This window comes from Aotus nancymaae, unplaced genomic scaffold (genome assembly GCF_030222135.1).
Source record: "Aotus nancymaae isolate 86718 unplaced genomic scaffold, 86718_ANA_hifiasm-v0.15.2.pri h1tg000040l, whole genome shotgun sequence".
Lineage (NCBI taxonomy): Eukaryota > Metazoa > Chordata > Mammalia > Primates > Aotidae > Aotus > Aotus nancymaae.
Window position 1 is genome coordinate 42,589,904 of NW_026988454.1, and position 19,556 is coordinate 42,609,459.

At 36.8% G+C, this 19,556-nt stretch overlaps 1 protein-coding gene across 6 annotated transcripts in view; it reads right to left on the reverse strand.

Moving 5' to 3' along the window:
* Window positions 1–8,349: 8,349 nt before the first annotated feature.
* Window positions 8,350–19,556, reverse strand: part of NKAIN2 (sodium/potassium transporting ATPase interacting 2) — a 1,034,673-nt gene continuing 1,023,466 nt past the window's right edge. For 4 of the 6 annotated variants that reach the window (XR_010336617.1, XR_010336618.1, XR_010336619.1 and 1 more), the window contains 3 exons: window positions 15,547–15,628; window positions 14,839–14,926; window positions 8,350–10,769 (listed from right to left, as the gene is read on the reverse strand). Coding sequence is in view for 2 of the 6 variants with exons in the window: in XM_064360728.1 (XP_064216798.1) it covers window positions 10,760–10,769; window positions 15,547–15,628 (92 nt within the window). In the remaining 4 variants the exon portion in view is untranslated. The remainder of the gene's footprint in view (window positions 10,770–14,838; window positions 14,927–15,546; window positions 15,629–19,556) is intronic. The other 2 variants (XM_064360728.1, XM_064360729.1) reach the window with 1 other exon arrangement.

Here is a 19,556-nt window from a genome sequence, read left to right on the forward strand (position 1 = left end):
ACTACCGAGTGTTGTATACGTTTGTCCTTTTCTCAATAGCGAAGCAGGATAGGGCCTGGCTGGTACTTGGATGGAGAATCGCCTGGTTATACCGGGTACTTGAGGTTTTTAGCTTCTCTCCAGAAGCTAAGACGAGTCGGGTCTGGCTGGTACTTGAATGGGAGATCGCCTGAAAATACTGGGTGCTGTAGGCTTTTGGCTTGTTGCTTTGAATCTAGGCAGTGTTGGGTCTGTCTGGTACTTGAATTTTTAGACCGCCTGGGAATATCGGGTGCTGTAGGCTCTTGGCTTGCCTCCGTTATATATTCAGAATTGTGTCAGGCTGGTACTTAAATGGGAGACCGCCTAAGAACATCGGGTGCTTTAGGCTTTTGGCTTCCGCTTGGAAGCTAAGCAGCGTTGGGCCTGACTGGAAATAGGGTGGAAAACCCTCTGAAAATACCGGGTGCTGTAGGCTTTTGGCTTTCCTTTAGAAACTAAGTAGGGTTGTGCTTGACTGTCTTTGAATGGAAGGCCGCCTGCAAATACCACGTGCTTTTGGCTTTTGACTTTCCTCCAGAAACTAAGCAAGGTTGGACCTTGCTGGTACTTAGATGGGAGACTGTCTGAAAATATGGAATTCTGTAGGCTGTTGATGTCCTGCTCAGAAGCTAACCAAGGTCGGGCCTGGCTGGTACCTGGATGGGAGATCGCCTGGGACTACACCAGGTACTATAGTATTTTGGCTTCCATCTAGAAGCTAAACATAATTGGAATTGGCTGGTACTTGGATGGCAGACTGCCTGGGAATACCAGGGGCTGTAGGCTTTTGGCTTCCCTCCAGAAGCTAAGCAGGGTCCATCCTGGCTGGTTCAGTGGGAGTGAGTGAGGTGGGTTGAAGGAAGGAAGTTCCTTGAATAGGGTGGGAACAATTTATTCTGTGAGTGAATGAATAAGACTGAGTATAATCAGAGACATAAGTCTTCTCTGATATCAAAGAAAAACATAGCTACTTATATCTACAGACTGCTCTCTGGAGATTTTATTTATTAGAGGTTAGAACTGTGGGCTTTATGGACAGAATAACTTGGTTTGAAATTTGGGTCTACTGCTTGGGTACTATGACCCTGTAGAAAATTGTCACTTATCGTATACTTAATATTATCTTACATTGCAAAATGTTAATAAAAGAGAAAAAAAGAAAGTAAAGGATACTTTAGTATCACAGTGCTTCCAATATACACCCATATAGAAAATGCAGATGAAGAAAATATAATCTTTAATTACATAAAATGTAGCCATTCCAATTCACTCTTTTGACATGGAATGTCTCTGTTCAAGATGCATCAGAATTGGGCATATTTTTAGGTTCTACATGCATATTAGCAATAAATCCATCTTATTTTAAGTAATTGAACTTACACTATCATTAACCTCAACAATTCTTATTTTATAATTTTAGCTAAAAATCAGCACTTGCTGTTTTTAGCTTTAAAAATTTTCTTCTTGAATTTACGTTACTAGAATTTCTTAGTTGAATTATAATCATGAATGTTAGTGCCTATGGACTATAAAACATCTCTCTTTAACAGAAGTGCAACAAAAACATGACTTCATGTTTTTATTACACTTCTATCAGGTTAAAGATATTATGTTTTATCATGTCAGCCAGGTTGGTCTCCATTACATGTTTTTATCCTGTAACCAGAGATTTGATTCAATTCATTAGAAGGTTCAAAACTGATCGCCAGCCTTGGAATCCATCTATTACTTTGGAAACATAATCATTCATCATTCTTTGAAAAAGTATCCTGAGACAATTTTTACTAATAAGTAAAATAAGTTTTAATTCAATTTATTTCAGTAACAAATAGGGTGTAAGGGCGAAGTGGCAGCAGGGGTGGAAAGCAGCAGTTTTTATTCATGACTCCTCTAGCAGGCACAGCTGGTTTCACGGGCATGTGACAGGTGCAGTTCGTTGCACGTGTGGTTCCCATTCTCAGAGGGGTCTGGTGGTTGGTTTATTACTCTACAGTCCTCTTCATGAAATTCTTAAGGTATTATTTTTGAGCATGTAGTTAGCAGAGGGGATATCCTGGAGTGTGTCCATAGAAATGTTTGTGATCCAGTCGCAGTGCCCAATGGCACTGGCACTGGACCCTGGGCACAGCATGCAGGGTGCATAGTTATTGGCCTGGCTGCCTGGCATGCACACACGGGACTGAGAATGTCCAGGGAGCCACTGGGCTTAGTGTGTGACACAGAATGCACCTGGAACTATATTGCCAATGAGGACAATGATAGCAGCAGCAACGTATCTGTACCTTGTATCTTGGGAAAACAGGGACCCAGACAGTGTTGGGAACCATGGGAAATCAACTTGCCTGTTAATCCCCCAAGAGAGCAACTCTTTGCAGCTTCAGCACAAATATTCCCTGGTTTAGTGTTGGGATAGTAACTCTTGGTACTAAGCCAATAACCTTTGTCAGTAAATTCTTTAAAAATAAACTCACATACAGGTAGACATTGAAAAAAAGCATATTGGAAAGTTAGTTAAATTAGAAATTATTCAAGGAGTTTATGGTCTCCAGTTTTGAAAACTGCTGAAACATTCAAAATCATATATCCACAGGCTTACAAAGAAAATTAACTAATATTATAGCATTTGCAGTAGACGGGAAATAACTCTATTGTCATATAAAGCTTCAGATAAACAAATTACTAATAAGAAAGAATATGAAACTTAATTTTCTTGTTATGAAGGATATAGTGATAGACTACATAAACATGTTTTGAACTTTTTATATACAAGTCACAAAGCCACTTTCAGTTTCTTGTACAACCTCCACAAATTACAAAAACGTCAGAGAAAACATGAAAATGCCACTATATAGCTTTTTATTTAAAATCAAATCCAAACAGTTTAAAATTTTAATTAAATTTAGATAATTAAAAATTTTAAAAGTAAAAATAATTATTTAAAAATTAGGTCAAAATTTGTTTTAATTTTAAATAATTTAATTTAAATAAAATTATGTAAACCTTTTAAAAAACATTTCATCTGAATTTTAAAATTTGGATAAAACTAAAGAAACGAACTTTTATGAAGAGGTAAATCTTTTCAGAAAAAGAGTTTTGTGAATTAGCTCTAGGTGATGAAAATTTATCTTTTTTTTTTTTTTTTTCTTTTTTTAAACAGAGTCTTGCTCTGTCGCCCAGGCTAGTGTGCATTGGTGCTATCTCAGCTCACTGCAACCTCCGCCTCCTGGGTTCAAGTGATTCTCCTGCCTCAGCCTTCTGAGTAGCTGGGACTACAGGCATGTGCCACCACGCCTGGCTAATTTTTGTATTTTCAGTAGAGACCAGGTTTCACCATGTTGGCCAGGGTAGTCTCAAACTCCTGATCTTAAGTGATCTGTCTGCCTTGTGCCCAGCCAAATTTATCTCTCAAAATTATTTACCTAATTATTTTCAAAGTAATTTATCAGAAACATATCCCAATATTTTCAGTTTATAAAATATTCATAATAGCTCCAGCAACAGTTGGGTCAGCAAAAAGATTCTTTTCAAAATTAAAAAACATGAAAATTTGGGATGCATTTGCCAAGAATGGCTGACATCTTTTTCAATTGTATCGATTGAAAATGAGCTGGCTGAAAGTTTACATTTTGATGATCTAATCAATACAGTTGCAGAAATGTGAGTCAGAGAAATCTTATAATCAATTGAGATGTCCCACTAATAAAGTATCATATTTACTGTATTGTATAAAATCATGACACTCATTCTTTTTTATATTTTATATATTGTTGCTCATGTTATTACTACCCTCATTATACTTTATAAGTAATAAAATATTGTTAAAGGAAAATGTTTTATACTTTAGTACCTTTGGCAGCACTTTTTTCCTACTCTTTGAATGAGAGGCCCATTTTCATTGTTTGCTGGGCCTGGCAAACTATGTAGCTAGTGCTGGACAGTAAGATTTAGCAAAGAGGCTCCTCTGCAGACAATTTATCCTTGAATCCTTACTATTCTGTAGATGAAAAAATAGTATGTATTTAGGTGTACAACATAATGTTTTGATATAAGTATACATTGTTGAATGGCTAATTCTAGCTAATTAACATATCCATTACCTCCCATGTTTCTTTTTTTTTTTTTTTTTTTGTGGTGAGAACACTTCAAATCTATTCTCTTAGCAACCTTCAAGTATTCAATACATTGTTATTATTAATAAGTGCAGTCACCATGTTGTACAAGGATCTCTTGAACTTATTCCTCCTGTGTAACTGAAATTTCCTATCCTTTGACCAATATCTCTGTAATTCTCCCCACCCTCAGCCTCTGGTAACCACTATTCTACTCTCTGCTTCTATGAATTCAGCCTTTTTAGATTCCACATATAAGTGAGATGATATAGTCTATGTCTTTTTGTGTCTGGTGTATTTCATTTAACATAATGTCCTCTAGGCTCATCTACATTGCTGCAAATGACAGGATTTCCTTCTTTTGTAAGGCTTGAATAGTATTCCATTGCAGGCATATATTTTATATATATACAAATACCACATTTTCTTAATCCACTTATCCGTTGATGGATACTTTGGTTGATTCTGTATCTTGGCTACTGTGAATAATGTTGCAATGCGCATGGGAGTGTAGATATCTCTTTGACGTGCTGATTTCATTTGCTCTGGATATACACCTGGTAATGGGATTGCTGGATCATATGGTAGTCCTATTTTTAATTTTTAAGGAACTCCATACCATTTTTCATAATAGCTGTAGTAATTTACATTTCCACCAACAGTGCACAAGGGTTCCCCTTTCTCTGCATCCTTGCCAACACCTGTCTTTGATAGGTGTTGAAAGATAGGCTGTTTTGGTAACAGCCATTCCTACAGGTGTGAGATGGAATCCTTACTCTTTTCAACTTAAACTGACAGGTGATTTAGTCCATTAGAAACAAAAATGTTTCATGTTTAAGATTACTTGTTTGTCTTTCAGTATCCAAAACAACACAATCACTGAATATGTTTTTGTCTTACCATGGATTGTTAGCATGGGTCCTGGTCTCCTGGCCATCTGTTCCTCCTACCTACCTGCTTCTGGAGATTAGCAGATCATCTATGGTGAAGCCACTTCTATGGTATGTGGAGCACAAGGTTGCTATGTTTAAGAATAATTTTTCATAGCTTTCATTCAATTTGACGTTTTCCCATTGATTTACACTTTGTAAGTCTAGCTATTTGACTTCATCTTGAGAGTATCTTGGTCAGCCTGAGTAAACAAATGACAAGAGGCTCAGGTGCTCTGGTGGCCCCCCGGTTGAGTCTGGAAGATGCATGTCTGGATAGCTGTGTGCAAAACCTTCTGTACATAAAGATCAGCATATCCCCAAATGATATAATAAGTAAAACTAGAAGAATAATGAAGAAAAATGACAGGCTTATGGAAGGGAATAAACAGGGTATGCCTCTGGTAAACAACTCCCTGAAGGACTCTTAGAAAAGACTTACTGGTTAATTGAATCAATCCATCATCCTTGGGGTGACAGCACCAAATCTGGAATCTTTTTAGGGAGTTGTTTTATTCCTTCGTAGTTACAGTTTAAATTCATATGAGAGTAGAATAAGCAGTTAAAAATATAGCTGTTTTATTATTAAGGTGCCACATTATTAAGGTACTTTCATTACAGAAAATGCTCACATTAATTTTAATAATGATTTAGAATATGTAAGAGCATCAACATGTGGTCTGTAAAAGGATTTTTTCTGATTTTGTCTTACAGAAATCAACTTTTATTACTTTAAAAATTTAAGCACATTTGCTTCTAAACCCCATAATAATTAAGAATTTTTAGAAAATGAACTTTGTTATAAAAATCTGCCTTTTTATATATATATATATATATATATATATATATATATTTTTTTTTTTTTTTTTTTTTTTTTTTGAGATAGATTCTTGCTTTATCGCCAGGCTGGAGTGCAGTGGCACAATCTCGGCTCACTGCAACCTCCGCCTCCTGGGTTCAAGCAATTCTTCCGCCTCAGCCTCCTAGGTAGCTGGGACCACAGGCGTGTGTCACCATGCCTGGCTAATTTTTGTATTTTTAGTAGAGACGGGGTTTCACCATGTTGGCCAGGATGGTCTCAATCTCTTGACCTCGTGATCCACCCGCCTGCCTTTATATTTTTTAGGAGGAACTCAGCTTTGTCTTCTTTGTTGGGTAGTCAATATTGCCTAACAACACTTGTGTAAATTTCAGTGGTAGATGTGACCCTTGAATGTATTATCTAGGTCAAGTTTTATTGAATTAAGTCATAAAATACATGTATGTTTTATAAATTTGGCTCTCATAGCTATCAAAATTGTTTCAAGATGCTGGCGTGTTGTAAACTGGATATTATATATTAATCACACTTTATTCTTTTCTTTCTTGGAGTAGGTGGAAGGTAGGCATAAATAAAAGGAAAAGAGCATCAGACAATGACTCCTGGGTAAAGATTTGTATGTGAGGAGAATAACTGGAATTTTACAATGTAAGGATCTTCATGTAAAAGCTTCCTAAGTGCAAGTGTTGACTGCTAAAATTTTACCAAAGACAGATGAAACATCTGAAGAAACATTTTGTTGAAGAGTACTGGAAATAATCAACATGAGACTGCTTAGGTAATCTTAATCTTTCCAATATTAGTTACATATAAGTATACTGTAAATGAAATAACAGAAAAATATATAGCCCTGAAACTGAACACATAAGTGTCTGACTAATGTATAAGAACACACCATATGTACATGTTTACATATTAATTTGGATTATCAGTTTTAAACAAACTATGATATAATGAAATATATTTAATATTGAAACTATACTGAACCTGATACACAATAATTCAGAAATATTTTTATGATTTTATACTGTCTTAGTTTCTTCCTTATCAAAGTTTATTTGAATTTTTAAAACTCAGGGTAAGTTGATAGAGTCTGGGATTTGTTTTATTCTATTCTGACCAGAGTATATATCCTAAAATTTGCTGTGCAATGATGAGTTATTTGCATTTTCAGGACACAAGGTAATATTGAATTGTTCCTTAACCTCCTTAGTAGGTTTTAGTTTGAATAATGAATGGGTTTGGTCTCAAAAATTCCTTCTAAAATGTGACCTATTTAAAATGAATCTGTATTTCTGAATTAACATGGTCTACTCATTAGAGTAGAGTGAAATGCATCAGATGCATAGGAGAGTGAAATGTATCAGAGGTTATATTTTTAAATAGTTAACAGATCAGATGCAGATCCTGGTTCCACAGTATTTTACCAAACACACAACCTATTAAATTGAGAACTCCAGAAGGAAGAATCCTTTCTTCATAGTAGATATACACATAGTTGGTCTATTAGTTTTGTCCCTGTTTAATGTAACTGCTTTGTTGTGTGCATTTCATGTCACAGTGTGAAGAAATATCCTGATAGTCATTCACAGCTACTTCGGTGAACACCACATCAGTATACTTTTTACACAGGGGACAAAAGTAAAAGCTGGCTTGATCATTTACAAGGCTTTCTCCGTGTGGCAGAGATGTCAAGGACTACAAGTTGATCATCAGCTTCTTGTAATATGGCCTCGAAGCCTTTTGTGTCTTCAGTCCACTGCAGCATTTTGACTGATGGGGGCTGATGTGTGCCTGTGTGCAGTGGGAGAAAGGACACAACCCTGAGCCTGACACGGCCTGCGCGTGGAGCAGCCTGTGCCTGCTGCCCTCAATCCTTGGGTACATAACAATGAACTTCAGCTGAAATGTTGTTTTTGCAATCGCTAATGCCAGGGGTTAATCTTCCCTATTTTCCTGCTTTATCTCAACATTGTCTTCTATTGAGGTGAATATCAATATTTGAATAACAATACCAAAACATTCTGTCATCAAACTGGAAATAAATGAGTATTTTAGGATATTTTAAATAATTTGGCCTATAAAAATAATAATAAAAAATCTTCCTATAAATTAACCAAGAGTTTTAAATATAGTGACCTCTGTCAACTGTTAGCTTGATACTCACTAAATCCCAGATAGAAGGTGGTGGGCGGGGGTGGGAAGGGACGTTCTCCAAATGACAGCATGTCTATTGCAGGCAGTCTTCTAAAAGAACACTCAGTGTTAGCAGATAATGAAAGTACATGTTACCTATGACTGAGCAAAAATGATGCCATGACCTGGCAATTTCTTTTCACTACTGACACATCCCTGCACTACACAAAATATCAGCGTTGCCTTCATGTAAATTTCATAGGGTTTCCCAGTCAATGGCATAAGCAAATATACTGTGAGAAGCAGCATGGGATTTCAGGGATGGCTCAGAAACTTAAGTATTTTTCCATTTATTTTTAAAATGCAAATTACACTAGTAAGTCAAAAAAATCACTCTGTTAAAAATACATTCAGAATTAACAAATGCAAAAAAAAGGACACATCAGGAGCATAACTCTTGCCTTCTGAATATTAGGTTTATAACAAAAGCTCAGCCTAGAAAAATAGCATTCTTCACCGGATTTTGAGGAGGATACAGCTGTACAACTTTAGATGTTTTCCCAGATATAATCACACTACTGTGCTTACTGCTCCCATAAAAGACCTGTCCACTGATTACTTTTTAGTAGTCAACAACTGTTTTTTAAAATTTTGGTGGTGATGTTAGTTGTGATTTGGTGAAAACTTGGCTGTAACTTAAAGCAGGAATATGAGGGCTTATTTTCTGTACCCATATACATGTACTATAAGGTGAAATCTCATGACAGCATGAATGTACAGTGAAACCTCATTTTAATAGTCACATTAAAAGTCACATTAGAATAGTTTCTGGCATGTATAGTATTTATACTTTAGGAATCAAAGGACAGTACATTGGTAAATATTTTTCTCATACATTAAACATGCATGTCACTATAAAAGCATCATATGAGGTTTCACTGACATGGCTGCAATTATTTTATACATGTATGTATGGACAAACATACAAGCCACTGAGAAAATTCAAGCATGAGTGCTGGAATCTTTTTTTATATAGCTTATGTTCCAATGGTAACTCTTTGTTCCCATATCATTTTCAAATGTATATGTGTGTGTATATTACAGACATCCATGCAAACACAGTAATGGAACTGGTGTATGTAGATCTGAATAGGCTAAGGTCCAAAGTAGTTTAATCCAATAACTGAAACTTCATAGAAATAAAAAAAAAAATACTTGCTCCATGCCAATTTGTAGCTTATGGATTTCACTGTATGAAGGATGGTGTGTTAGTTTTAAAAAATTGAGTTTAATGTCTCAGGTGTATCCAAGAAAAAATATGACTCATTTGAGTTCCTGATAAGCCTGAGCTAATTATATTTTCCACTAATGAAAACCAAATAATGCTTTAAAATATAGAACAAAATTTCCTAGGAGTTCAGAATATTCCATAAACACATTGACCTACTATTAAGTTTCCAAAGGCATCTTGTTGCCAACTACGTTAACAGCACAGTTTTTCTGCCACAATAATACAGGAGGATTGAAATACACTCTAACACACAACAGATCCCCCAAATACCACAAAAAGATCTCAAATATTTCACCAAGGTTACTATTGTTCCCCCCACCCACCCAAAAATAATCTTGTATGCTGAAGTTAGAAAAAAAAGTTCACCTACATAGAGTCTTCAATTTGAATTAGATATAAAAGAGTAAACATAGCTAATACATATTCAGTTGGCCTCTGTTGATAGAAACCCACAGCTGTTTCTGTGTTAGTAAAAGACAATTGTAGATACTTATAAAAGCACCTAGAGTGCAATAAATAAAATCAGTGAGTTAAGCCATTTCTGCTTTCTGCTTCCAGTAGATTAGTGAGCTTAGTAGATTAATGTTTTCCTCTGTCCCACCCCAACCCCATCAGAAGACCATATTTTAGAATTATAAAGATGACAAACATTGTTATTGTTACTTGTCTTTTTTGGGCCACCACGGAGGCTCTATGGTAAAGCACTTTGCTGACAGCTGGCACTTTTCTTGTACAGACACACTGGAGCTGCTGAGCTAGTCAGTCTTGTTCCTTGACATGAAACACACAGACTTGAACTCATTCACAATTAATAGCAGTGTGTTAGCCTAAAGGAAGTGACTTGGAGCTGTCTGCACTGAGATTCTTGGGCACACAACGTAGGTGGGTTAAGGCAAGTATGTACGGTACAGCCTTTAGGGCAAACAATCTGTCATTTTGGACTTCGGGTCATCATGGCATGTTTTGTTTGTTTTTGCAATTACATTGCCTAAATAGCCGTGGTGCTGTCAAGATGTATGGAGTGCAGAAGACAGAGCTCTCAAACTAATGTGCCCTGGATGACTTCCCAGCTCACAGAGGCCGACCAGCTGGGCTGCAGAGGAGTTAGCAACGGTCAGCAACCATTGGGCACCAACACATCTCCTTTTGAACTTTCCAAAGGCTTGGGAGAAAGGAGCCTGCTTTCAGGAAATCCAAGATGGGCGTGTCCTGCATATTTGTCTGTTTCAGTTAGAAAGAGGAGGTCAAGTGGAATTGGTGTGTGCGTGCTCGTGTGTGTGTGTATGTGTGTGTGTGTGTGTGTGTGTCAGTGTATGTAGAGGCTTTGTATTTCTTTTGTTAATATGTATATGTATTTAAACTCAGTTGCTTCTTGCTCTTCATAAAATGCAGGAGGCCACTGCGAAAAAAGTTCTTTGAAAAGTCCATAGGCTGACATCTGAAGTCATCTGTATTATTTTGACCTAAGAGAGAGAAAAGATGTTTTTAGTCAAGGGGAAAAGCGACGGGTGCCTGTTGCTCACCACCTTTTCTCACCTTTCCAAGCACAAGAGCAAACAAACAAACAAACAATAAAGAAGCCAAATTGGTTTTAAATAGATAATTTTCCTCTTCTTTTCTTTTTATTCAGTGCAACTGCATGGATAGAGAGGCCAATTTTGGTCATTTGGAATCTATTTCCAGGGACAAATGAAATGAATGTGTATTTCTGTGCAATTAGGCTGCCACAGAGAATGCAATGTTTTCAAATGCTGTCTGATATATTATAGGACATTCTTATATTGCCAGAAGCCCAATCAGATCTCTACTTGCTCTGACAGTCACATAGGTCCCTGGTCACATAGTCAAAGCAGCTATTTTGTTAAAAAATTAAGCTGTAGACATGGGATTTGTGTGTACGTGTGTGTGTGTGCAGCAACTTCGTTGTTATCACTGTTTCAACAAGGTTTACCAAACTGTAAGAAAAATATAATTAAAATCTTCCTTTTTAGATTAGTTATACAAAATCTGAAAAATCACAAACCAAGAACAGTCATTCAACTTAAGTGAAGAGGACTGTCTATTCATTGTTTGCAGGAACTGAAACACGGCTGTGACTGTGGGTCAGTTACAGCAGTGTTTTCAAAGCTTTGTCCAGGATCTTGGCCACAGAAGATTTTCTGGGAAGAACAGGAGTTCCACAGCTAAAAGTGCATATTACTTTTCAACATTTGTTTTCCTTCCAAGAACAGCTTTTGTTTCCAGTTGCTATATAATATTGTTAGGGTGCTTGAACTGGCCCCTGAAGTTAAATTACTCTTACTTTACAAGACATATTTATGGTAGGTTGACAGAAGTTACACTCTAAATGATAAAGACATAGGAGATGCTAAGCTTTCTGCCTCTCAGTAGGGGATGAGGTTAATAGGTGTGTCAGTTTTGGTTTTTCACTAGATTTGAATAAACAGTGGCTCTCAGACGATTGGTTTTGTGGGCTATGAAGTTGAAAAGGCCCTCATTCAACAATGCATAATGTAAAATAAAAAAGAAAGAAACAGAATGCAGAAAAGGAGAGAGGCACAGCTGTGTATGGAAATGTGGCAGCTGAGTTAGTGTTAAGAATACAAACAAGCAAATTAAAACCCACAGAATGTGATACCAGGTCAGACTCATAGTCTATCTAAGAATTTGGAACAAACACTGAATGAAGGGGTCAGGAAAACCAGTTGATAATCCTGGCTGCACCGCTAACAAGTTGTGTGACTTTTATTTTCAGTTTCCTCATCTGTAAAATAAAACTTCGGTGTTCTAGGATCTGCGGTGTCCTATGGGATGTTTTGTGGAAGGGATGATAGGAGTATTTTGACTAGTAATTTTATACATAATTTCCTTAAGCATACATAATTTCCTAAATTTGAATTCCAGGAAAGATTTAACTTATTTAATGACCAGTGAGACTTGAAAGCTCTGATACAACTTTACCAGTCTCATGCAGTAAAGAGGAAAACATATTTTTTATAACTATTAGTTGGCATTTAAAGTGTTCTGTTTAACAAAATCATGGGAAGTTTTGTTCTCAAGGAATTTAATTTTAGACAAAGATATCTATCTTTGTAGAGTCTCTTCTTTAAAGCCTATTAGAACTATAAATGCTTGATTTGAAATAATATATTAAATTATATATAATCAGCATTCTCATGTTATGTTATTATAGCTGATCTATAGAGATGAGAGATTATATGTAATTTATTACAGCTTGATCATATTTGTGATCATTCATATTGATCAATACAATAAAATATTATGTGATATTATTAGTAGCAAGCAATTATAAACCTTTTAGATGTTTTATTCTACTTTTTGTTTCTTTTGAGATGGAGTCTCACTTTGTCACTCAGGCTGGAGTGCAGTGGTGTGATCTCGGCTTACTGCAATTTCTGCCTCCCAGGTTCCAGCGATTCTCCTGCCTCAACCTCCCGAGTAACTGGCATTACAGGCGTGCACCACTATGCCTGGCTAATTTTTATATTTTTAGTAGAGATGGGGTTTCACCATGTTGGCCAAACTGGTCTTGAACTCCTGATCTCAGGTGATCTACCCGTCTCAGCCTCCCAAAGTGCTGGGATTACAGGGGTGAACCACCGTGCCTGGCCTTATTCTACTCATGAGTACAACTATATTGTTACATGTTACTTGGGTTGATGTTATATGTCAGCAGTCTCCAACATTTTTGGCACCAGAGACTGGTTTTGTGGAAGACAATTATTCTATGGACTGGGATTAGGGGGCAAGGTTTCAGGATGAAACTCTTCTACCTCAGATCATCAGGCACTGGATTCTCATAAGGATCACAAAACCTAGATCCCTCACACATGCAGTTCACAATAAGGTTCACACAGCTATGAGAGTCTAATGCTGCTGTTGATCTGACAGGAGGCAGAGCTCAGGCAGTAATGCTCCCTCTCCTGCCACTCACCTCCTGCTCTGTGCTCAGCATCTAACAGGCCATGGGCCAGGACTATTCGTGGGCCAGAGGACCCCTGTTATATGTAATATACTGTTTACAGAGGAGATCTTTTAGGAATGGCTTATAGTATATGTCATTTCTGATTTGATACAGCCTTTTCATGAGTGATGTTGATTAACATAAGCATTCTTCTTCACTAATTAATTATGTTTATTAAGCACTTAATATGTGTCATGTCCTGTGTTTAATGTGCTTTATATATATTACTTTATATAATTTCAGAGCCATCAGATAAAGTATGTATGCTATCTCTATTTTCCAGGTGAGGAAACTTAGGCTTGGTAAGATTAAATAAAGTTATTCAAACAAAGTTACATGCCCATGGTTGCAGGGAATTTAATCTCAGACAGCATGCCTTCAGTAGGTCATCTTAACCACTACTCCCGATTGCTCTGCCTTTTTAAATAGAACACTTTATAGAATGTTACATAAACTATTGAGAAGAATGGCAAAGAGTGTGAAAGGTTGATCATTTTTGTTGTTGTAGCTATCAAGAATTTTTCTAGGAGGATAGGGAAGGTATGGCATGCATAGCAAACAACTGTAGTACATGGTGAAAGAAAGAAAAGAGAAATATTAGAGGAGAAAAGATTAAGAAGTGTTTCATAAAGGAATATATCTTAAGATAAAATTCAAAGGATAGTGGGGTTTCAAAGAGTAGAATTTGGGAAAAAAAGGTGATGTTGGTGTCAAGAGAACACCATGAACAATTGGAAAAATACATATCATATTTGGATAAGACAAGAGTGCTAGTCTGGCTAGAAAATGGCTAAGGGGAGCTATCAGACTGTTTATGGTCTCACGCTTCAGGAGGACAGGGATAGTTCTCATCCATTACTACATTTTCCTAATATCTCCAGCATCACCTGCATATGGTTGGGACTCAAACGTTATTAAGAGTTGAAGAGAAGAAATACTGTTTCAACAGACTATTGGGGGCCAGGTCAGAGTAGACTTGCAGGCTATAGTAAGGAATTTAGATTTTTCAGTAGGTAATAGGGACTCCTTGATAGCTTTGAGGTAGGAAAGTGAAATCATCAGCTCAGTACTTTAGGAAGATTAATTTGGCAGCCACATGGAGGATACAATAGAGGTTTCTGAAATGACAGAGACCAAAAACTTAACAGGTCATACGTTGCGTGAATTAGGGCAGTGTTGTGAGAATGTAACAGAAGAAATATGTAATACACTGTGCAGAGCTTCGAATGAAGCAAAATATTGGTTGGTTTCTGAACTGCTAAAGTCTGTTTTATGGATGCCGTTAGCAAATGATTTCAGAGAACTACAAGCGACTCAAAGAAAAAGACAGGCATGGTGCAAGATTATTCTTTTCTTTAAAGAGAGTTTAAAAAGGGGGTATTTAAAGATTAATCTCTTTGGAGGAGAAATACTTACTCCCAAACTCCATTTATTATCCTACACACTAAAGATACTAAAAGGCAAAATGATTCAATGGTGGAGGACAACGACAACAAACACATATCTTCAAAGAGAAGTTCACATTTTAAAATGAATTGGAATCTTACTTTCTATTTGATCTTCGCTTGCAATTCAGCATATCACTTGATGCTGATATATAGAATTTGTTATCAGTTGTTATCCAAGGGAATTTGCCTAAACACAGATATAAAAATCAGGCTCTGATTGTATGTCTGCTCTATTGAGTGCTAGAGTTAAGGGTTCGATAAGTTTCAGTGTTAATGCTCCAGTTCATTTCCACTTTTACATTAGAAAAATGATAGAGAAAGTGTATTACTCAGTTTTTGATTTTTTTAAACACTACATATAACTAAGGTGATCCTATTATTTATCATCTAAATGAGAACTCTTTTGAGAGTAATAATTATGCCAGGACAACCACTGTAAAATGAAACCAGAATATATGGTTTATATATAGTTACCTTTAACTGCTTACATTGTTATATCATTTTCAAAAAATACAACTTTTTGGCAATCAAAGAAGTGGTAGATAATTAACATAGGATTTTGAGACATGTAGGTGATACTTATGTAAGACTATAGATAACTTTAGAAATGGCATTTCTTATAAGTCAAATAAGAAAAATTCATGGAAAAATGTTATTAAAATTATCCTAGCCAAAACAATATTAATAGAAAGAATACTGTAAGTATATAACTGAACAACAGCTGCATGCCATCAATCTTGTATCATGATACAGTTACTTGATTATCTTTAGTACTCCAGAAGAAAACCTTCCAAGTAAAATACTTACATGTACATAGGCTGTAGTTGTAAATGAGATGTCTTTTGAGGCCCTTGATAGCCATAAGAGTCAAAACCACCTATGAAATCAACTGAAAAGGGACAATTGTCTTCATTAGTTAGCTTTTCAGAAGAGGTAAACATTCATGATCAAGGCCCCACACAGATGACCTTTTATTAATAACAGTCTATTAAACTATTAAAAGCAACTAATTGTTCAGGGAAAAAATGAAAGAAATAATAGTTCTTTTAAGGTAGTGATTCTGCCACTCCCTCCTCCCCAACTCATTGTAAGATTCAATTATTGCTTTACAAAAATGTATTCACTTGGTAGAAAAAATGATGCGCTATTCTCAAGCAACCAAGACCTAACTGGAGTAATAGAATTTATTCACACAACAGAGATGCTATGTGCCTTTTTTGTTAGTGTAGATTTTCTGTGACATGTTACAAAATGCTATAGTATATAAATATAAATAATGACCACTCAAGTGCAAGTATCTATCAGCAATTGCAGTGCTAGTAATAATATTGCATGTTATGGTTGTCAAGCACAAGGTGCTATGGTGGAGGTGGTGTAAATGAACTCGACATTGCTGTCCCTGCCAAATGTGGCTTACAATCTGAAACAGATAATCAGAGGTAAAGATTTGGAACAATCTAACCAAATATTCAAATTCAGTACATACTTAGCTATTTAAGATACAATAATATATAATAAGATTATAATCTATAATCTTATTATGTGGCAGATTATATTTTCAAAAATGGCAGCAATAGTATCTCCTATTTTACATGTTTTTACAATGTGATCTTGACATTCCTCCCATACAATGGTTTGAGTATATGTCTCTTCCTCTTGAACACTGGTAGATCTTTCTGGAAGCTTTGACTATGCTATCAATGACACTATGGGGATTCTAAGGCTAGATAATGAAAGTGTCATGCACTTTTCTCTTGCTCTTTTGGGTTGTTCTCTCTTGGAACACAGCCGTGATGCCACAAGGAAGCCCAAGCTAGCCCTCATGGAAAGATCAATGGAGGACCTATGGATAAGTGTTTCAGTAACAGAATAACTGACGTATCAGCTGATAGCCAGCATCCAAACCCAGGTGTGGGAAAGAAAATAGCTTTAAATCAGGGGTGTCCAGTCTTTTGGCTTCCCTGAGCCACATTGGAAGAAGAAGAATGGTCTTGGGTCACACATAAAGCACACTAATACTAATGGTAGCTGATGAACTAAAAAAAAATGCCAAATATCCCATAATGTTTTTAAAAAGTTTACAAATATGTTTTAGGATGCATTCAAAGCCATCCTGGGCTGTATGTGACCTGTGGGCTTTGGGTTGAACAAGCTTCCTTCAAATGGTTCTAGACCCTCACTGTTGAGTCAGCTCAGTCTTGGAATCTTCCCAGTTCTGGTTTCTGACATCAGAGAACAGAGGCAAGCTGGGCCCTCTGTGCCTGAGTTATTAACCCACAGAACCTATGAGCGTAATACCACTCAGTTTTGGCAGCAATGGTAACTGGAACAGTCAATTCTAAAAGCACCATGAAAAAGTTTAGTTTTTGTTTTTGTTTTTTTCCATTTGTGAATAAAGAGGTTTAAGAGTGGAGATAAAAGAAACAAAATGACTCAAGGCCAACAAGACAGATAAGAGGAAGGAGAGAGAAAGTGAAACAGAGACAATCAGAACACCCTAGGACACCTTTACTTTTTTTAGCATCTCCTTCTATTGCTTACTTTGTCTAGTTGTTCTCTGATTAATATTTGGGGTGCTACAGATAGAAATTGGAGCAGGGTGCAAAGTGACATAAAGTCAGTGATGTCTGTGTAGTGGGGAAATCCTTTGTTTTCTCTTACAAAAAGACCTTATTTTTTTTTAGAGCAGTTTTAGATTCACAGAAAAATGGAGCAGAAAGTATAGTGAACTGCTGTATATTTTCTGCCCCCACACAAACACAACCTCCTCCCCTATCAATCTCTGACACTAGAATGGTACATTTATTACAATCAGTGAACCTACACTGACACATCATCATCACCCAAAGTCCATAGTTTACATTAATGTTTATTCTTGGTGTTATACATTCTATGGGTTTTGACAAATGTGTGACATGTATCTACCATTACAGTATCATAATGGTTTCACTGCCCTAAAACTCCCCTGTGCTCCTCCTAATCATCCCTTCCTCCCCCAACCCCTGGCAACCACTGATCTTTTCACTGTCTTTATATTTTGCCTTCTACAGGATGTCATGTCATTGGACTCATACAGCATGTAGCCCTTTCTGGCTGGCTTCTTTCATCAGTAATATGCATTTAAGGTTCCACCAGAACTGTTTATCGTGTGATAGTGCATTTCTTTTACGCATGGGAAACCCTTTTACCCAGGCAGAATGTCTTTTCTCATCCAAAGTGCAAGCGTATAATGACAAGAACAGAGACCCTGATATTAGAAGGACCAGGATTTAAATTCTGCTCTGTCCTTTTGCCAGCTGTGTGACGTTAGATAAACAACTTAGCATCTCTTAAAAAAGGAATTATCATATTAATCTCATATAATTGGTATGAGGATAAAATAAGGAATGCAGAGTCCTGGATGAGACATATGGTATAAAAGAAGAAAATTAAGAGCCCGTCAAAAAATTCAAGATTTCTTTATAATTCTAAGCCATGCAGCGTAGCAGAAAGAGAAGACAGAAAATTCTTAACTTGGGACAACTACAGAACAATAGCAAGTATTTTACAGAATGGATAAAAGAGTGCGATCCTCTTTTGTCTTTTACACTGCCTCTATTGTCTTCTACATTGTACCTTAGCTAATATAAACAGTATCAGCAGAACTACGTAATAATTACACAGTGACCCTATTTAAAGTTTGTTCTTAAAAAAATGATTGGCTGGGTGTGGTGGCTCACACCTGTAATCCCAGCACTTTGGGAGGCCGAAGGGGATGGATCACAGAGGTCAGCAGTTCAAGAACAGCCTGGCCAACATGGTGAAACCTCATCTCTACTAAAAATACAAAAATTAACTGGGCGTGGTGGCAGGCAACTGGAATCCCAGCTACTCAGGAGGCTGAGGCAGGAGAATCGCTTGAACCCGGGAGGTGGAGGTAACAGTGAGCCAAGATTGCATCATTGCACTCCAGCTTGGCAACAAGAGTGAATATGTATGTATATATATATGTGTGTGTGTGTGTGTGTGTATATATATATATATACGTATATATATATACATGCATATAGTTTAAGACTGGGGATTTGTTGCAGACAGTGTCTAAATTGCTGTTTATCCGGATGGGCTCTTGTCGACAATGAGACTGAATTAAGGACTAGTTTTCTGAGAGGTATTCACAGAGTCAGAGCTTCACTGCTCTGAGCTTCTCTTATAGTAGGATGGTCTCTACCATAGCCATGGAGAGTGGGTTACAGTAGGTCAAGATCAGGGCAGAGAGAAATGGTAAGGTCTCCACTGAAAACTGGGATCCAAGTCACACTCAGGTTTATTAGTATTTTTATTGCTGCTGCTGTTATTGTTATTACCATTGTCGTTGTTTTGAAATATTTAATTAACTTGTTTATAGGGATTTAGGAGGGATGGCAAAAAAACAAAAAAACAAAAAAACAAAAACAAATGATAATTATGAACCAAAGATCTTTGGGTGAACTAAGGGATAACGTGAAAAAAACAAGATGAATCTTCAAGTCCAGTGGATAGAATTAAGCCCAAAATGGAAAGCAAAGCCTGAGTCAGAAGCAATGTAGACATTCCCAAGACACGAGAAAAGGCCAGGAGAGAAATGTGTGTCTTGAGCATGTGGTGCAAACGGAGCCTGAGCAGCCTGGGGCTTGCTCTCATTAACCATGATCTGTACGCTGGCTGTGTAGGTGAGGAGAGCTGGCTTACATTTCCCAGATCAAGGAGGATAGCACTAAAGCTCTGACGGAAGGACTGTGATCATTCTGATTATTCTGACCGTGCTGATGCCTGGGTATGGAAGAAGTTATAACAGA